Source organism: Salmo salar, chromosome ssa15, assembly GCF_905237065.1.
Source record: "Salmo salar chromosome ssa15, Ssal_v3.1, whole genome shotgun sequence".
NCBI lineage: Eukaryota > Metazoa > Chordata > Actinopteri > Salmoniformes > Salmonidae > Salmo > Salmo salar.
Window position 1 is genome coordinate 104,591,824 of NC_059456.1, and position 19,968 is coordinate 104,611,791.

Genomic DNA, 19,968 nt, shown 5'->3' on the forward strand with positions numbered 1-19,968 from the left:
ATTGAGTGAATGTTGGGAAAAGATCTTGGTTCCTTTCTACACATAGCAAAGTGAAATGCAAACAGGACTCGGACCACGAAATAGGTGAAGTGATCAGGCAAACAGAGTTGAGTCCTTATTCATGGGCAGTGTGAATACAAAGAGAACTGATTTATTTGGTAGTTGAGTCCTTATTCATGGGCAGTGTGAATACAAAGAGAACTTTTTAGTCCTTATTCATGGGCAGTGTGAATACAAAGAGAACTGAGTTATTTGGTAGTTGAGTCCTTATTCATGGGCAGTGTGAATACAAAGATAACTGATTTATTTGGTAGTTGAGTCCTTATTCATGGGCAGTGTGAATACAAAGAGAACTGAGTTATTTGGTAGTTGAGTCCTTATTCATGGGCAGTGTGAATACAAAGAGAACTGAGTTATTTGGTAGTTGAGTCCTTATTCATGGGCAGTGTGAATACAAAGAGAACTGATTTGAGAAGTTAGTCCTTATTCATGGGCAGTGTGAATACAAAGAGAACTGATTTATTTGGTAGTTGAGTCCTTATTCATGGGCAGTGTGAATACAAAGAGAACTGAGTTATTTGGTAGTTGTTTTTTACCCTAGAGTTCACTTTAAAAAGAGGACTTGGAGAGAATGCCAGTGTGTAAAGCTCTCATCAAGGCAAAGGGTGGCTACATTGAAGAGTCGGTTCTTTTAAAGAGGACTACTCAGTGCCTTCAAAAAGTATTCAGATCCCTTGACTTGTTCCACATTTTGTTACGTTACAGCCTTATTCTAAAATGGATTAAATAAAAAATTATTTGGAAAGGCACACACCTGTCTATATAAGGTCCCACAGTTGACAGTGCATGTCAGATCAAAAACCAAGACATGAGGTTGAAGGAATTGTCCGTAGAGCACCGAGACAGGATTGTGTCGAGGCACAGATTTTGGGAAGGGCACCAAAACATTTCTCCAGCATTGAAGGTCCCCAAGAACACAGTGGCCGCCATCATTCTTAAATGGAAGAAGTTTGGAAACACAAAGACTCTTCCTAGAACTGGCCACCCGGCCAAACTGAGCAATCGAGGGAGAAGGGCCTTGGTCAGGGAGGTGACCAACAACCCAATGGTCACTCTGACAGAGCTCCAGAGTTCCTCTGTGGAGATGGGAGAACCTTCCAGAAGGACACCCATCTCTACAACACTCCACCAATCAGGCCTTTATGGTAGAGTGGCCAGATGGAAGCCACTCCTCAGTAAAAGGCAAATGACAGTCCGCTTGGAGTTTGCCAAAAGGCACCTAAAGGACTCTCAGACCATGAGAAACAAGATTCTCTGGTCTGATGAAACCAAGATTTAACTCTTTGGCCTGAATTCCAAGCGTCATGTCTGGAGGAAACATGGCACCATCCCTATGGTGAAGCACGGTGGTGGCAGCATCATGCTGTGTGGATGCTTTTCAGTGACAGGGACTGGGAGACTAGTCAGGATCAAAGCAAAGATAAACAGAGCAAAGTACAGAGATCCTTGATGAAAACCTGCTCCAGAGCGCTCAGGACCTCAGACTGGGTCGAAGGTTCACCTCCCAACAGGACAACGACGACCCTAAGCACACAGCCAAGACATCGCAGGAGTAGCTTTGGGACAAGTCTCTGAATGTCCTCGAGTGGTCCAGCCAGAGCCCAGACTTGAACCCGATCGAACATATCTAGAGAGACCTGAAAATAGCTGTGCAGCGACGCTCCCCATCCAACCTGACAGAGCTTGAGAGGATCGGCAGAGAATAATGAGAGAAACTTCCCAAATAAAGGTGTGCCAAGCTTGTAGCGTCATACCCAAGAAGACTCAAGGCTGTAATCGCTGACAAAGGTGCTTCAACAAAGTACTGAGTAAAAGGCCTGAATACTTATGTAAATGTGATCAGTTTATATATATATATATATATATATATATATATATATATATTCTAAAAACCAGTTTTTGTTTTGTCATTATAGGTTATTGTGTGTAGATTTATGAGGGGGAAAAAACGATTTAATCAATTTTAGAGTAAGGCTGTAAAGTAACACAATGTGGGAAAAGTCAAGGGGAGGGAAAACTAAATGACCTGGTTCATATAATAGCAAAGTATTACAGCAAGTCGGGATGTAACCAGTTGATGTCTGTGTGTGAAACGACACATTCAGTCTAATTTAATTTAGTAAAATGGCCTGTCTAGCTAGCTGCTTGTTACATTAATAAAAGTAGCCAGTCGAGAGAATATACAATGTAACCAACTGATGTTTGTTGTGTGGTTAAAAGTAAAAGATTGTATCAACGATACAACGTATAAAAGACTCACACACGTGGATACGGTTGAAATGACACGCCGTGGGAAACAACAGACAGGAAGGACTTTGAGTGAGTGAGGTTACAAACGATCCTAGACACACAGCACTAAAAACCTGTGCTTCCAGGACACGAGTTACAAAGGTACTAAACTCACCTCCGTCCCGATTCCGAAGTCACCGAATTACAACTCTGGACCGACAGTAATGTGGAGGACTTCCGCCGTCCGAGGGGAGTAGGAAGGAGACCCGAGGGAGACAGGAGGTTTCCCTGCGAGGAAAACGATCCTCCTCGCCTCTCCAGAAATACCTCCGTTGTCCCATCATTGAACGAGTCCGAAGGCAGAACGAGGATAGGCGGGACGGTGATAACTCCAAGTCCCGGAACAGCGCTAAAGGTACCGACGGCACCGCAGCTCACAGACGTCGGTAGGTTAGTGAAGGTCCCATAGCTAGACACAGTTAACGTCCCGACCACTGTCGAACCGATATCATCCCCTAACAACTCGCTGTCTCGGTTTCCATGGTATGTCTGTTGTACTGGTCGTCCATCTAGTGAAATGTTACTAAGGAAAAACAGAGCCGCTTGTCTCCGCCGCGTATCTCTACTTTTCCTCCGGTGTTGTTTCTGCGGTTTGGTGGTGTTGTTAACGGTAGTGTTGTTAACGGTAGAGCAGGCGGTAGCCGCCATTCTCCAGTGAGGAAGTGTCTCTGTCAAGACGTTCCACCCCGCGCAACAGGACCTGTTCACGCCCCTGTGCTTTCTATTGGCCGAGAGGGAATCATAGAAATAACGTTAAACTAGAGGGACTCATAGAAATAACATTAAAACAGATGGACTCATAGAAATAACATTAAAACAGATGGACTCATAGAAATAACATTAAAACAGATGGACTCATAGAAATAACATTAAAACAGATGGACTCATAGAAATAACATTAAAACAGATGGACTCATAGAAATAACATTAAAACAGAGGGACTCATAGAAATAACATTAAAACAGATGGACTCATAGAAATAACATTAAAACAGAGGGACCGTGGAGAAAGCTGAGGTCAGGCTCGATTTTTTTTTTTGGTGAAAGGTTTTTAAAAAATATATATAAAAAAAAATCCTGAACACCCTAAGTCAAAACATTCTAACAATTTGAGAAAAGATCAATTTACAAGACTTCAGATGGACAGGAATAATGACCTTCAGCTTAGTAGCCTATTATGCTACTACAGTACATTTCACAATACAACCTCTTTTATCAATAACTCTATAATAATATCGTGTGTTATTAACAATAAGGACACATCTATTTTTTGTTCGATTACAATTTTCAGGTTAGCAAAGACCGTTGAGACATCTATGACAGAATATTAGGCTACATTAGTAGATGAGGTATAATGATGACCAGTGAATAAATAATCCTCAAAATCCCCTGCTGATGATTTTCTGCAATGATACTTTGTCCTCTGACACACACACACACACACACACACACACACACACACACACACACCAGACACACAGACACACACACACACGTCTGTTTTACTATCCTTGTGGGGACCAAACAATTGATTCCCATTCAAAATCATATTTTCCCTAACCTAACCCAAACCTTAACCTAACCTAATCCCTAAAATAGCAATTTTTTTCTTGTGGGGACCGGCGAAATGTCCCCATTTTTGTTTTACTATCCTTGTGAGGACTTCTGGTACCCACAAGGATAGTAAAACCAAACACAAACACTAAAAGTAGTGCACTACAAAGGACTGTTGTCTCTCTGAATATCACTGTCCTCCCCCTGCTGTCTCTCTCTGTTGCATCCCCCTGTCTCTGTCACTGATCCTCTCTCTCTCTCTCTCTCTCTCTCCCCCCCCCAAAGGCCAGTCAAGGGGACACAGAAAAACCGAGCGTCTACATTCTCTATGATCTGACTCATAGCTAAAAGAGAGAGGGACAAAGGAATATTTACCGCTCATTTGGTGACTCACTACATCCTCACTGATAGTTAAACTACTGATATGGAAAGGAAAAAGATGACCACTCAGCCTCGTATGACTCAGGTGCCACCTACTGCCGTTGTGCCCTTGCACAAGGCATTTAATCCCCAAACTGCTCCAGGGGCGCTTGCGCTGTGGTTGACCTTGTGTCTGACCCTTCATTTCCTCAGTGAAAACAATGTACTGAGCAAATGTCAAATTGTCTTTTTACCAAATTACCTTAACAACAGACCACGTATTCACCTTGTATACACTAGACAAACAAGCCAAAACAAAAACAAAGGCAAAGTCTTCTCATGCTTTGTTGATTTCAAAAGAGCTTTCTACTCAATTTGGCATGAGAGTCTGCTATACAAATTGATGGAAATTGGTGTTGGGGGAGAAACATACGACATTATAAAATCCATGTAAACAAACAACAAGTGTGCGGGTAAAATTGGCAAAAAACACACACATTTCTTTCCACAAGGCCGTGGGGTGAGACAGGGATGCAGCTTAAGCCCCACCCTCTTCAACATGTCTATCAACGAATTGGTGAGGGCACTAGAACAGTCTGTAGCACCCGGCCTCACCCTGCTAGAATATGAAGTCAAATGTCTACTGTTTGCTGATGATCTGGTGCTTCAGTCCCCAACCAAGGAGGTCCTACAGCAGCACCTAGATCTTCTGCACAGATTCTGTCAGACCTGGACCCTGACAGTAAATCTCAGTAAGACCAAAATAATGGTGTTCCAAAAAGGTCCAGTTGCCAGGACCACAAATACAAATTCCATCTAGACACCATTGCCCTAGAACACACAAAAAACGATACATACCTCAGCCTAAACATCAGTGCCACAGGTAACTTCCACAAAGCTGTGAACGATCTGAGAGACAAGGCAAGAAGGGTCTTCTATGCCATCAAAAGGAACATAAAATTTGACATACCAATTAGGATCTGGATAAAAATACTTGTATCAGTCATAGAACCCATTGCCCTTTATGGTTGTGAGGTCTGGGGTCCGCTCACCAACCAAGAATTCACAAAATGGGACTAACACCAAATTGAGACTCTGCATACAGAATTCTGCAAAAATATTCCCTGTATACAACATAAAGCACCAAATAATGGATGCAGAGCAGAATTAGGCCGATACCCGCTAATTATCAAAATCCACAAAAGTGACGTTACATTCTACAACCACCTAAAAGGAAGCGATTCCCAAACCTTCCATAACAAAGCCATCACCTACAGAGAGATGAACCTGGAGAAGAGTCCCCTAAGCAAGCTGGTCCTGGGGCTCTGTTCACAAACACAAACAGACCCCACAGAGCCCCAGGACACTAACACAGTTAGACCGCACATTGGACAGAATTTATTTGTAAAAAACAGAGCAAACTAGAATGCTATTTGGCCCTAAACAGAGAGTACACAGTGGCAAAATACCTGACCACTGTGACTGACCTAAACTTAAGGAAAGCTTTGACTATGTACAGACTCAGTGAGCATAGCCTTGCTATTGAGAAAGACAGACCTGGCTCTCAAGAGAAGACAGGCTATGTGCACAATGCCCACAAAATGAGGTGGAAACTGAGCTGCACTTCCTAACCTCCTGCCAAATGTTTGAAAATATTAGAGACACACATTTCCCTCAGATTACACAGAACAACAAAGAATTCGAAGACAAACTCAACCTTAATACAAACCTTAACACTAACCCTTAACACTAACCCTTAACACTAACCTTAACTCTAACACTAACCCTGACCTTAACACTAACCCTTAACACTAACTCTAATCTTAACACTAACCTTATCACTAACCCTTAACACTAACCCTTAACACTAACCCTGACCTTAACACTAACCCTTAACACTAACCCTTAACACTAACCCTGACCTTAACACTAACCCTTAACACTAACCTTAACACTAACCCTTACACTAACCCTGACCTTAACACTAACCCTTAACACTAACTCTAATCTTAACACTAACCCTTAACACTAACCCTTAACACTAACCTTAACCCTAACACTAACCCTTAACACTAACCCTTAACACTAACCCTTAACACTAACCCTTAACACTAACCTTCGTCACTAACCCTTAACACTAACCTTATCACTAACCCTTAACACTAACCCTTAACACTAACCCTGACCTTAACACTAACCCTTAACACTAACCCTTAACACTAACCCTTAACCCTAACCTTAACACTAACCCTTAACACTAACCCTTAACACTAACCCTTAACACTAACCCTTAACACTAACCCTTAACCCTAACCTTAACACTAACCCTTAACCCTAACCCTTAACACTAACACTAACCCTTAACACTAACCCTTAACACTAACCCTTAACACTAACCATATTCTTACATCCTCTCCTCTCCTTTCTCCTCCTCTCCTTTCTCCTCCTCTCATCTCCTCTCCTCTCCTCTCCTCTCCTCTCCTCTCCTCTCCTCTCCTCTCCTCTCCTCTCCTCTCCCTCACTACAGAAAATAATCCTCATTCTCCATGTTTCCATGACACCCCCGTATTCATGTTGGTACCCTAGGGCCTCGATGTCATGTGTGATGTCACTGATCCTCCGGTTGAAGTCCTGCGACCCAGTGGAACAGTTAGAATGTCTATAGAGGAACAGACAGTTAGAATGTCTATAGAGGAATAGACAGTGGAACAGTTAGAATGTCTATAGAGGAACAGACAGTTAGAATGTCTATAGAGGAATAGACAGTTAGAATGTCTATAGAGGAACAGACAGTTAGAATGTCTATAGAGGAACAGACAGTTAGAATGTCTATAGAGGAACAGTCAGTTAGAATGTCTATAGAGGAACAGACAGTTAGAATGTCTATAGAGGAATAGACAGTGGAACAGTTAGAATGTCTATAGAGGAACAGACAGTGGAACAGTTAGAATGTCTATACAGGAACAGACAGTGGAACAGTTAGAATGTAGGAATGTCTATAGAGGAACAGACAGTTAGAATGTCTATAGAGGAATAGACAGTGGAACAGTTACAATGTCTATAGAGGAACAGACAGTGGAACAGTTAGAATGTCTATAGAGGAACAGACAGTTAGAATGTCTATAGAGGAACAGACAGTTAGAATGTCTATAGAGGAACAGACAGTTAGAATGTCTATAGAGGAATAGACAGTGGAACAGTTAGAATGTCTATAGAGGAACAGACAGTTAGAATGTCTATAGAGGAACAGACAGTGGAACAGTTAGAATGTCTTTAGAGGACAGTTAAATGTCTATAGAGGAATAGACAGTGGAACAGTTAGAATGTCTATAGAGGAACAGACAGTGGAACCGTTAGAATGTCAATAGAGGAATAGACAGTGGAACAGTTAGAATGTCTATAGAGGAACAGACAGTGGAACAGTTAGAATGTCTATAGAGGAACAGACAGTTAGAATGTCTATAGAGGAATAGACAGTGGAACAGTTAGAATGTCTATAGAGGAATAGACAGTGGAACAGTTAGAATGTCTATAGAGGAACAGACAGTGGAACAGTTAGAATGTCTATAGAGGAATAGACAGTGGAACAGTTAGAATGTCTATAGAGGAACAGACAGTGGAACAGTTAGAATGTCTATAGAGGAACAGACAGTGGAACAGTTAGAATGTCTATAGAGGAACAGACAGTGGAACAGTTAGAATGTCTATAGAGGAACAGACAGTGGAACAGTTAGAATGTCTATAGAGGAACAGACAGTAACTAGAATGTCTATAGAGGAACAGACAGTTAGAATGTCTATAGAGGAACAGACAGTGGAACAGTTAGAATGTCTATAGAGGAACAGACAGTGGAACAGTTAGAATGTCTATAGAGGAACAGACAGTTAGAATGTCTATAGAGGAACAGACAGTTAGAATGTCTATAGAGGAACAGACAGTGGAACAGTTAGAATGTCTATAGAGGAACAGACAGTGGAACAGTTAGAATGTCTATAGAGGAACAGACAGTTAGAATGTCTATAGAGGAACAGACAGTTAGAATGTCTATAGAGGAATAGACAGTGGAACAGTTAGAATGTCTATAGAGGAACAGACAGTTAGAATGTCTATAGAGGAATAGACAGTGGAACAGTTAGAATGTCTATAGAGGAACAGACAGTTAGAATGTCTATAGAGGAATAGACAGTTAGAATGTCTATAGAGGAACAGACAGTTAGAATGTCTATAGAGGAACAGACAGTTAGAATGTCTATAGAGGAACAGACAGTTAGAATGTCTATAGAGGAACAGACAGTGGAACAGTTAGAATGTCTATAGAGGAACAGACAGTGGAACAGTTAGAATGTCTATAGAGGAACAGACAGTTAGAATGTCTATAGAGGAATAGACAGTGGAACAGTTAGAATGTCTATAGAGGAACAGACAGTTAGAATGTCTATAGAGGAACAGACAGTGGAACAGTTAGAATGTCTATAGAGGAATAGACAGTGGAACAGTTAGAATGTCTATAGAGGAACAGACAGTTAGAATGTCTATAGAGGAACAGACAGTTAGAATGTCTATAGAGGAACAGACAGTTAGAATGTCTATAGAGGAACAGACAGTTAGAATGTCTATAGAGGACCAGACAGTTAGAATGTCTATAGAGGAACAGACAGTGGAACAGTTAGAATGTCTATAGAGGAACAGACAGTGGAACAGTTAGAATGTCTATAGAGGAACAGACAGTTAGAATGTCTATAGAGGAACAGACAGTGGAACAGTTAGAATGTCTTTAAGGGAACAGACAGTTAGAATGTCTATAGAGGAACAGACAGTGGAACAGTTAGAATGTCTATAGAGGAACAGACAGTTAGAATGTCTATAGAGGAACAGACAGTGGAACAGTTAGAATGTCTTTAAGGGAACAGACAGTTAGAATGTCTATAGAGGAATAGACAGTGGAACAGTTAGAATGTCTATAGAGGAACAGACAGTGGAACCGTTAGAATGTCTATAGAGGAATAGACAGTGGAACAGTTAGAATGTCTATAGAGGAACAGACAGTGGAACAGTTAGAATGTCTATAGAGGAACAGACAGTTAGAATGTCTATAGAGGAATAGACAGTGGAACAGTTAGAATGTCTATAGAGGAATAGACAGTGGAACAGTTAGAATGTCTATAGAGGAACAGACAGTGGAACAGTTAGAATGTCTATAGAGGAATAGACAGTTAGAATGTCTATAGAGGAATAGACAGTTAGAATGTCTATAGAGGAATAGACAGTGGAACAGTTAGAATGTCTATAGAGGAACAGACAGTGGAACAGTTAGAATGTCTTTAAGGGAACAGACAGTTATAATGTCTATAGAGGAACAGACAGTTAGAATGTCTATAGAGGAATAGACAGTGGAACAGTTAGAATGTCTATAGAGGAACAGACAGTGGAACAGTTAGAAGGTCTTTAAGGGAACAGACAGTTAGAATGTCTATAGAGGAACAGACAGTTAGAATGTCTATAGAGGAATAGACAGTGGAACAGTTAGAATGTCTATAGAGGAATAGACAGTGGAACAGTTAGAATGTCTATAGAGGAACAGACAGTGGAACAGTTAGAATGTCTATAGAGGAATAGACAGTTAGAATGTCTATAGAGGAATAGACAGTGGAACAGTTAGAATGTCTATAGAGGAATAGACAGTGGAACAGTTAGAATGTCTATAGAGGAACAGACAGTGGAACAGTTAGAATGTCTATAGAGGAACAGACAGTGGAACAGTTAGAATGTCTATAGAGGAACAGACAGTGGAACAGTTAGAATGTCTATAGAGGAATAGACAGTTAGAATGTCTATAGAGGAACAGACAGTGGAACAGTTAGAATGTCTATAGAGGAACAGACAGTGGAACAGTTAGAATGTCTATAGAGGAACAGACAGTGGAACAGTTAGAATGTCTATAGAGGAATAGACAGTGGAACAGTTAGAATGTCTATAGAGGAATAGACAGTTAGAATGTCTATAGAGGAATAGACAGTGGAACAGTTAGAATGTCTATAGAGGAACAGACAGTGGAACAGTTAGAATGTCTATAGAGGAACAGACAGTGGAACAGTTAGAATGTCTATAGAGGAACAGACAGTGGAACAGTTAGAATGTCTATAGAGGAATAGACAGTTAGAATGTCTATAGAGGAATAGACAGTGGAACAGTTAGAATGCCTTTAGAGGAATATACAGTGGAACAGTTAGAATGTCTATAGAGGAACAGACAGTGGAACAGTTAGAATGTCTATAGAGGAATAGACAGTGGAACTAGAATGTCTATAGAGGAATAGACAGTGGAACAGTTAGAATGTCTATAGAGGAATATACAGTGGAACAGTTAGAATGTCTATAGAGGAACAGACAGTGGAACAGTTAGAATGTCTATAGAGGAATAGACAGTTAGAATGTCTATAGAGGAATAGACAGTGGAACAGTTAGAATGTCTATAGAGGAACAGACAGTGGAACAGTTAGAATGTCTATAGAGGAACAGACAGTTAGAATGTCTATAGAGGAATAGACAGTGGAACAGTTAGAATGTCTATAGAGGAATAGACAGTGGAACAGTTAGAATGTCTATAGAGGAACAGACAGTGGAACAGTTAGAATGTCTATAGAGGAACAGACAGTTAGAATGTCTATAGAGGAATAGACAGTGGAACAGTTAGAATGTCTATAGAGGAACAGACAGTGGAACAGTTAGAATGTCTATAGAGGAACAGACAGTTAGAATGTCTATAGAGGAATAGACAGTGGAACAGTTAGAATGTCTATAGAGGAACAGACAGTGGAACAGTTAGAATGTCTATAGAGGAACAGACAGTGGAACAGTTAGAATGTCTATAGAGGAACAGACAGTGGAACAGTTAGAATGTCTATAGAGGAATAGACAGTGGAACAGTTAGAATGTCTATAGAGGAATAGACAGTTAGAATGTCTATAGAGGAACAGACAGTTAGAATGTCTATAGAGGAACAGACAGTGGAACAGTTAGAATGTCTATAGAGGAATATACAGTGGAACAGTTAGAATGTCTATAGAGGAACAGACAGTGGAACAGTTAGAATGTCTATAGAGGAACAGACAGTGGAACAGTTAGAATGTCTATAGAGGAACAGACAGTGGAACAGTTAGAATGTCTATAGAGGAATAGACAGTGGAACAGTTAGAATGTCTATAGAGGAATAGACAGTGGAACAGTTAGAATGTCTATAGAGGAACAGACAGTGGAACAGTTAGAATGTCTATAGAGGAATAGACAGTGGAACAGTTAGAATGTCTATAGAGCAACAGACAGTGGAACAGTTAGAATGTCTATAGAGGAACAGACAGTTAGAATGTCTATAGAGGAATAGACAGTTAGAATGTCTATAGAGGAACAGACAGTGGAACAGTTAGAATGTCTATAGAGGAACAGACAGTGGAACAGTTAGAATGTCTATAGAGGAACAGACAGTTAGAATGTCTATAGAGGAACAGACAGTTAGAATGTCTATAGAGGAATAGACAGTGGAACAGTTAGAATGTCTATAGAGGAACAGACAGTGGAACAGTTAGAATGTCTATAGAGGAACAGACAGTGGAACAGTTAGAATGTCTATAGAGGAACAGACAGTGGAACAGTTAGAATGTCTATAGAGGAATAGACAGTGGAACAGTTAGAATGTCTATAGAGGAACAGACAGTGGAACAGTTAGAATGTCTATAGAGGAATAGACAGTTAGAATGTCTATAGAGGAATAGACAGTGGAACAGTTAGAATGTCTATAGAGGAATATACAGTGGAACAGTTAGAATGTCTATAGAGGAACAGACAGTGGAACAGTTAGAATGTCTATAGAGGAACAGACAGTGGAACAGTTAGAATGTCTATAGAGGAATAGACAGTTAGAATGTCTATAGAGGAATAGACAGTGGAACAGTTAGAATGCCTTTAGAGGAATATACAGTGGAACAGTTAGAATGTCTATAGAGGAACAGACAGTGGAACAGTTAGAATGTCTATAGAGGAACAGACAGTGGAACAGTTAGAATGTCTATAGAGGAATAGACAGTGGAACAGTTAGAATGCCTTTAGAGGAATATACAGTGGAACAGTTAGAATGTCTATAGAGGAATAGACAGTGGAACAGTTAGAATGTCTATAGAGGAATAGACAGTGGAACAGTTAGAATGTCTATAGAGGAATAGACAGTACATTAGAATGTCTATAGAGGAACAGACAGTGAACAGTAGAATGTCTATAGAGGAACAGACAGTGGAACAGTTAGAATGTCTATAGAGGAACAGACAGTGGAACAGTTAGAATGTCTATAGAGGAATAGACAGTGGAACAGTTAGAATGTCTATAGAGGAATAGACAGTTAGAATGTCTATAGAGGAATAGACAGTTAGAATGTCTATAGAGGAACAGACAGTTAGAATGTCTATAGAGGAACAGACAGTGGAACAGTTAGAATGTCTATAGAGGAATAGACAGTGGAACAGTTAGAATGTCTATAGAGGAACAGACAGTGGAACAGTTAGAATGTCTATAGAGGAATAGACAGTGGAACAGTTAGAATGTCTATAGAGGAACAGACAGTTAGAATGTCTATAGAGGAACACACAGTGGAACAGTTAGAATGTCTATAGAGGAACAGACAGTGGAACAGTTAGAATGTCTATAGAGGAATAGACAGTGGAACAGTTAGAATGCCTTTTTATAATATAATATATACAAATATAAGTTGTTATGATGGGTTAGTTTAGTGAGCAGACAGGACAGTGCAGGAAACTCTCAAACACCCTTAACGTCCTTGTCAGGGATGAAGGGACGCATGACTGGGGAAGAGAGACAGAGAGGAAGACACACGTTCAGACTTCGTGCCTGGGAAACAGACAGGGCAACAGTCATTCCTGGGGAGGAGACATAAAGTAACAGGGCTTAATATGGGACTAGGCACATTGTTATAGCTAGCCCACAGTTGTTGACTGGTGCTGAATGAATGAACATACCTGGGAGAGGACAAGAGGACCCGGAAGCTCAGTGTGTCTTAGTGTGGCCATGCCTGCCAAGGTTACAGCACACAGCTGGTACACATTGAATAGGCTTGTGTTCAGACTGGATATATCCTAGTGCTCCTGGCTCTTCCATTCCTCTTTCACCAGTGTCTCTGTGCTCCTGGTTCAGAGTTATAGGAAGTAGGTAACAAGTGGTGTATCATTATGGTTCGTCAGACACCACTGCTCTCATATTCATCTGTATTCCAGTCACAATGACTGGGTTGACATTCAACAGCAAGGATTAGCATCCAAATACACAAGAGCTCTCTCTTTCTCTCTCTCTTTCTCTCTCTCTCTCGCTCTCTCCCTCGCTCTCTCTCTCTCTCTCAATTCAATTCAATTCAAGGGGCTTTATTGGCACGGGAAACATATGTTATAATTGCCAAAGCAAGTGAAGTAGATAATATACAAAAGTGAAATAAACAGTAAAAATGAACAGTAAACATTACATTCACAGAAGTTCCAAAAGAATAAAGACATTTCAAATTTCATATTCTGTATATATACAGTGTTGTAACGATGTGCAAATGGTTAAAGTCCAAAAGGGAAAATATATAAACATAAATATGGGTTGTATTTACAATGGTGTTTGTTCTTCACTGTTCTCTCTCTGCATCTCTCTCACTCTGTTCCCCTCCTTCTCTGTCTTTCTCTCTTAATCTCTCTCCCTCTACATCTCTCACTCTCTCTCCTCTCTGTCTCTCACTGTGTCTCTCTCTCTCGCTCTCTTTTTCTCACAAATACAGTCACACAAAACAGAAACAAAGACCAATTCCTGTACAAAAATTGCATCAGAAAAGCTTGAAATCAACGGAATGAGTGGTTTTCATCAACCTTTTTGAATTTCTGCCAATCAGAGAGATCAGTTTGTGGGTTCTCCTGGAGTGTGTATGTGTGTGTGTGTGTGTGTGTGTGTGTGTATACGTTCGTGTGTGCGTAAATGCCTGTGTGTGTGTCTGTAGACGCATCAGTTTGTGGTATCTTCTGGTGTGTGTGCGTGTGCGTGCGTGCGTGTGCGTGCGTGTGTCCCTACGGGGACATGGTCGGTAGACACATCGGTTTGTGGTATCTTCTGGTGTGTGTGTGTGCGTGCGTGCGTGTGTCCCTACGGGGACATGGTCGGTAGACGCATCAGTTTGTGGTTCTCTCCTGAAACGTAAACAATCATTAAGTTGTCTGGGAGACTGGGAATGCAGTTCCAATTTTCCCATGAGATACAGATTGGATTCCCCAGGCCTGAATATGGACTAGTTTTAGATGTGCCTAAACCTAGCTTTATAAACAGACATGGGTGAAACATTTAGGAGACCTGGTTCCGCTGGATTACCACCACCGTTTATAAATGTATACAACACACTGCACATTGCTAAAAGACATTGATGAAGCTATGAAGATGTGGCGTCTCACCCCACATTTATTTAACTAGGCAAGTCAGTTAAGAACATACTCTTATTTTACAATGACGTCCTACCCCTCTCCATCAATTTGAATGGAATTGATGGAGAGAGAGAAAGACTATGACAGAGTGCTTTGCCACTTCAGCCATGATTTGCAGCTTCAGAACTCTACAGCAAACAAAAGTCAATAAAATAGTCATCTTTACAATAAAGAAACCCACAAGGTGACCTCCCTCCCGAAAGCCAGATGGAGATGTATAAATGAAACACGCATTTCATCTTTATATTACTGTAGCATATGTTGCAGCTAATACAGGCCCGGTGTCAACAACAACAAAAATGGAATCAGTTGGACGGGCATTTGAGTTTGACTGTGTTGCTGGTCTGTGTAGCCTAGGCTACATGGCTGAGCAATGCAAGTTAAATCAATAGTTTTTATTTTGTTCATTAAACAGACAATAGACACTTACGTTCCCCAACCCTGATCACAGTCAACAAACATATATTTATATTATGTATAGTAAGATTTAATATAATGGAATACAATAATATAATGGAATACAATAATATAATGGAATACAACAGAATAACATAGAAATAATATTTTTCCCACTCAACTTAATTTAACTAGGCAAGTCAGATAAAGAACAAATTCTTATTTTCAATGACGGCCTAGGAACAGTGGGTTAACTGCCTTGTTCAGGGGCAGAACAACAGTTTTTTACCTTGTCAGCTCAGGGATTCGATCTTGCAACCTTTCAGTTACAAGTCCTGTGGTGGCTAATTTCTGCATTACGAAATGAGGAGAGTTACAAACTTCACACACCAGTCAGAGTTATACTTATAACTACATCTTTAATAATTAAGAGCTTTTCGCAAAAGCCCTTTGACTTTCAATGATGCGCTATCTCTAATGAACCATTGAAAAGTGATTACACAAAAGTACAAAGAGCTTTTATAGCCAAGATACACCCCTCTCAACGTACATGACGAACCACAGATACATAGAATGGGTCACAAGGTTAAGTTTTGTATGAAAGATATCTGTAAAACATAGCAGACAGCAACTGCTGTATCAACAGTTTTCATTGTTTAGACCAGTGTCTGGTCCTCCTACTCCAAACTGGAACTGTCCTCCCTGGTACGGTATAGAACAGACCAGTGTCTGGTCCTCCTACCCCAAACTGGAACCGTCCTCCCTGGTACGGTATAGAACAGAACAGTGTCTGGTCCTCCTACCCCAAACTGGAACCGTCCTCCCTGGTACGGTATAGAACAGACCAGTGTCTGGTCCTCCTACTCCAAACTGGAACCGTCTCTCCCTGGTACGGTATAGAACAGAACAGTGTCTGGTCCTCCTACTCCAAACTGGAACCGTCTCTCCCTGGTACGGTATAGAACAGAACCATTAGCTCATCCAATGGCATAAATCAATTGACAACTCTAGATACTCCCATCTCAAGTAAAACCCCTTCTTGACCCCACTCCTGGACAAGCTCACTGAGGGGAGTGAGCCTCTAGGTCATACACCTCCCCCCAATGCCAAAGGAGGGAGTGACTTGCACACAGACATTGTGGAGACAAGTAATTGGTTCCCCATTAATCACGCCATCCCTTCACATGGTTTAACAGATACATTCACATATGACAAGTATCTCACATCAGCATATTATACAAATAAAACATCTTAATCATCTATGTTACCCAACTAATTCTGATTCATCTGCCACAGTCCATCGCTCTAACCACTAGGCTACCTTTAAGGTGTCACTGAACATGTGTAACCGCTGTAAAAAAAAGTGGTATTCATCACACCGTGCTGTTACCAGTTATTTTAATACATCCATTGAATATACACTATCAAAGAAATCCACTATTAATACATTATAATACTAATAAAATGAACTCTGAAGGCTAGCCACGTTGCCGTGATCGGTAGCAGCTACTCTTCCTGGGGTTTATTATGGATCCTCATTAGTTCCTGCCAAGGCAGCAGCTACTCTTCCTGGGGTTTATTATGGATCCCCATTAGTTCCTGCCAAGGCAGCGGCCACTCTTCCTGGGGTTTATTATGGATCCTCATTAGTTCCTGCCAAGACAGCAGCTAATCTTCCTGGAGTTTATTATGGATCTCCATTAGTTCCAGCAAAATTAAGGTAGTTATACATACTTTATATTCCTCATCTACAGTTCTGTTCTGCATAAAAACACTTGGAGAAAGGAAGTGTTCTGGGAGACTGAGGACGTGATAACTCTGTATCCCAGAGACATCGGTCCAATTAATAAACTAGGATATTCTGCAGGCAACAGACGGAAGACTGAACACACTCGCATCATTAGCGAAGAGAAAGTGCAAGCAAGCCAGCGCGAGGGAGAGAGAGGAGGATGTTTTGGTAATCTGCATCTGGCAGTCTTGTGTTGCATGCCTGCCCTGTAGCTCAGTTGGTAGAGCATGGTGTTTGCAACGCCAGGGTTGTGGGTTCGATTCCCACGGGGGGCCAGCACAGGAAAAAAAAAATGTATGAAATGTATGCATTCACTACTGTAAGTCGCTCTGGATAAGAGCGCCTGCTAAATGACTAAAATTTAAATGCATACCTCGCAAATTCACCAAAATATGCCTCTTCCTCTGGTTTTATTTAAACAACTTTCCCCAGACCTTTATAGCCATATAGTCTAGTTAGGCAATAACATGAACAATTATATGTTCTGTGATAATAGCACTGTGATTTTAATTATGTTCGGGATTTTTCTTAACGTTAAGGTTCCCACGTTTAAATGTTCACAACCTTAATTTGAATAAATTATTTGGTGACGTGTGAACATATTTAGTATAGTTTTATCTAAAAAAGGATAACTTTTTGAATGTTTCATGAAATTCACTGAGGAGGATGGTCCTCCCTCCTCTGAGCAGCCTCCACTGCTTTATTTACGACAGAATATCTCTGTGTTTATTAAGAGGCATGTGTACCAGTTTAGAGTTATCTAAGAGTATTATAGTTTCTGTTATTGTAAAGTATTATCTAACAGTCTGCTTACTGATTGGATATGCTGTCTGTCACTCACTCCTGTAACCAGTAGCGGTCTAGCATGGTCTAGGGAATTCTGGCCCGGCCAGAATGATCAGATCTGATCGGATCTGATCGGATCTGGTGACCGCAGACAATCTGAAACATCGCACAGATCAGAGAACAATTCTCTTTCGCTGCATCCCGCTGCATTCTGTAGAGAGAAACACAGACCACGGTTAGGAGAGCACAGTGTGTGTGTGTGTGTGTGTGTGTGTGTGTGTGTGTGTGTGTGTGTGTGTGTGTGTGTGTGTGTGTGTGTGTGTGTGTGTGTGTGTGTGTGTGTGTGTGTGTGTGTGTGTGTGTGTGTGTGCGTGCGTGCGTGTGTGTGTGTATTGGAGCATAGTTGATCCCCAGGCGTTGTCTTTCTGTTTCCTGCAATAATAATCTGTTGTGATTGGCTGGCAGAGCACCATACAGATGTTGGACCTTAATTTGACCCCTTTCGTCGAAGGAGGAAAATAATCCTGCAGCAGGAGGATTTGAATATTTGAAGAAATACGTTTGTATACAGTGCACACCGTACCTACATAGTACCTTCTGTAGTCTACGTGCAGGATACAGCACGTCTCGTGTGAATTCCTATTTGGATTATAATACAAGTACATATTTTGTAGGGCGTGGATGTATTTTTTGTTAGTGAAATATATGATCAATTGTTTTATTATATGTTGAAGGCAAGCACTAGGCAGAATAAGTTATTTATTTCCTCAGTGCTTGTGTCGTCCAGCCACTGTCCCTGTCAGCCGGTGTTATCATGGGTTCGAATCTGGCCCACTGCCCTTTGACTCACGGATGAATGTCTATTTTTATACACATTAGTTCCGCGTGGTTACAAGGTTAAAATAGAAACAACTCAAAGGTTAATAGTTTAGGTATTCATTCTGAGTGGTTAAGGTTAGGTATTCATTCTGAGTGGTTAAGGTTAGGTATTCATTCTGAGTGGTTAAGGTTAGGTATTCATTCTCAGTGGTTAAGGTTAGGTATTCATTCTGAGTGGTTAAGGGTAGGTACTCATTCTGAGTGGTTAAGGTTAGGTATTCATTCTGAGTGGTTAAGGTTAGGTATTCATTCTGAGTGGTTAAGGGTAGGTACTCATTCTGAGTGGTTAAGGTTAGGTATTCATTCTGAGTGGTTAAGGTTAGGTATTCATTCTGAGTGGTTAAGGTTAGGTATTCATTCTGAGTGGTTAAGGTTAGGTATTCATTCTGAGTGGTTAAGGGTAGGTACTCATTCTGAGTGGTTAAGGTTAGGTATTCATTCTGAGTGGTTAAGGGTAGGTATTCATTCTGAGTGGTTAAGGTTAGGTATTCATTCTGAGTGGTTAAGGTTAGGTATTCATTCTGAGTGGTTAAGGTTAGGTATTCATTCTGAGTGGTTAAGGCTAGGTATTCATTCTGAGTGGTTAAGGTTTGGTATTCATTCTGAGTGGTTAATGTTTGGTATTCATTCTGAGTGGTTAAGGTTTGGTAGTCATTCTGAGTGGTTAAGGTTTGGTATTCATTCTGAGTGGTTAAGGTTATGTATTCATTCTGAGTGGTTAAGGTTTGGTAGTCATTCTGAGTGGTTAAGGTTTGGTATTCATTCTGAGTGGTTAAGGTTATGTATTCATTCTGAGTGGTTAAGGTTTGGTATTCATTCTGAGTGGTTAATGTTTGGTATTCATTCTGAGTGGTTAAGGTTTGGTAGTCATTCTGAGTGGTTAAGGTTATGTATTCATTCTGAGTGGTTAAGGGTAGGTACTCATTCTGAGTGGTTAAGGTTAGGTATTCATTCTGAGTGGTTAAGGTTTGGTAGTCATTCTGAGTGGTTAAGGTTTGGTATTCATTCTGAGTGGTTAATGTTTGGTAGTCATTCTGAGTGGTTAAGGTTATGTATTCATTCTGAGTGGTTAAGGGTAGGTACTCATTCTGAGTGGTTAAGGTTAGGTATTCATTCTGAGTGGTTAATGTTTGGTATTCATTCTGAGTGGTTAAGGTTATGTATTCATTCTGAGTGGTCATGACACAAACTGTTCACACTGTTGGTGGAGAGAATGTTGCAGTTTAAAAGCTTATTTCCTGCAATTCTACACATTTTGCCATGTCTAATGTGTATTCATGGGATATTTGAGTGACAAAAATATTACAACAATATATACGGGCAAAAAAAAAATCTGAAACAAAAGAACG

At 40.6% G+C, this 19,968-nt stretch overlaps 1 protein-coding gene across 2 annotated transcripts in view; it reads right to left on the reverse strand.

Moving 5' to 3' along the window:
* LOC106572907 (CDK5 and ABL1 enzyme substrate 2) overlaps positions 1-3,044 on the reverse strand; it is a 133,104-nt gene extending 130,060 nt beyond the window's left edge. Inside the window, exon 1 of one of the 2 annotated variants that reach the window (XM_045696504.1) lies at positions 2,465-3,044. In XM_045696504.1, the coding sequence (XP_045552460.1) occupies positions 2,465-2,997 (533 nt within the window). In that variant the 5' untranslated portion in view covers positions 2,998-3,044. The remainder of the gene's footprint in view (positions 1-2,464) is intronic. The other variant, XM_045696503.1, reaches the window with a different exon arrangement.
* Between the last annotated feature and the right edge of the window lie 16,924 nt (positions 3,045-19,968).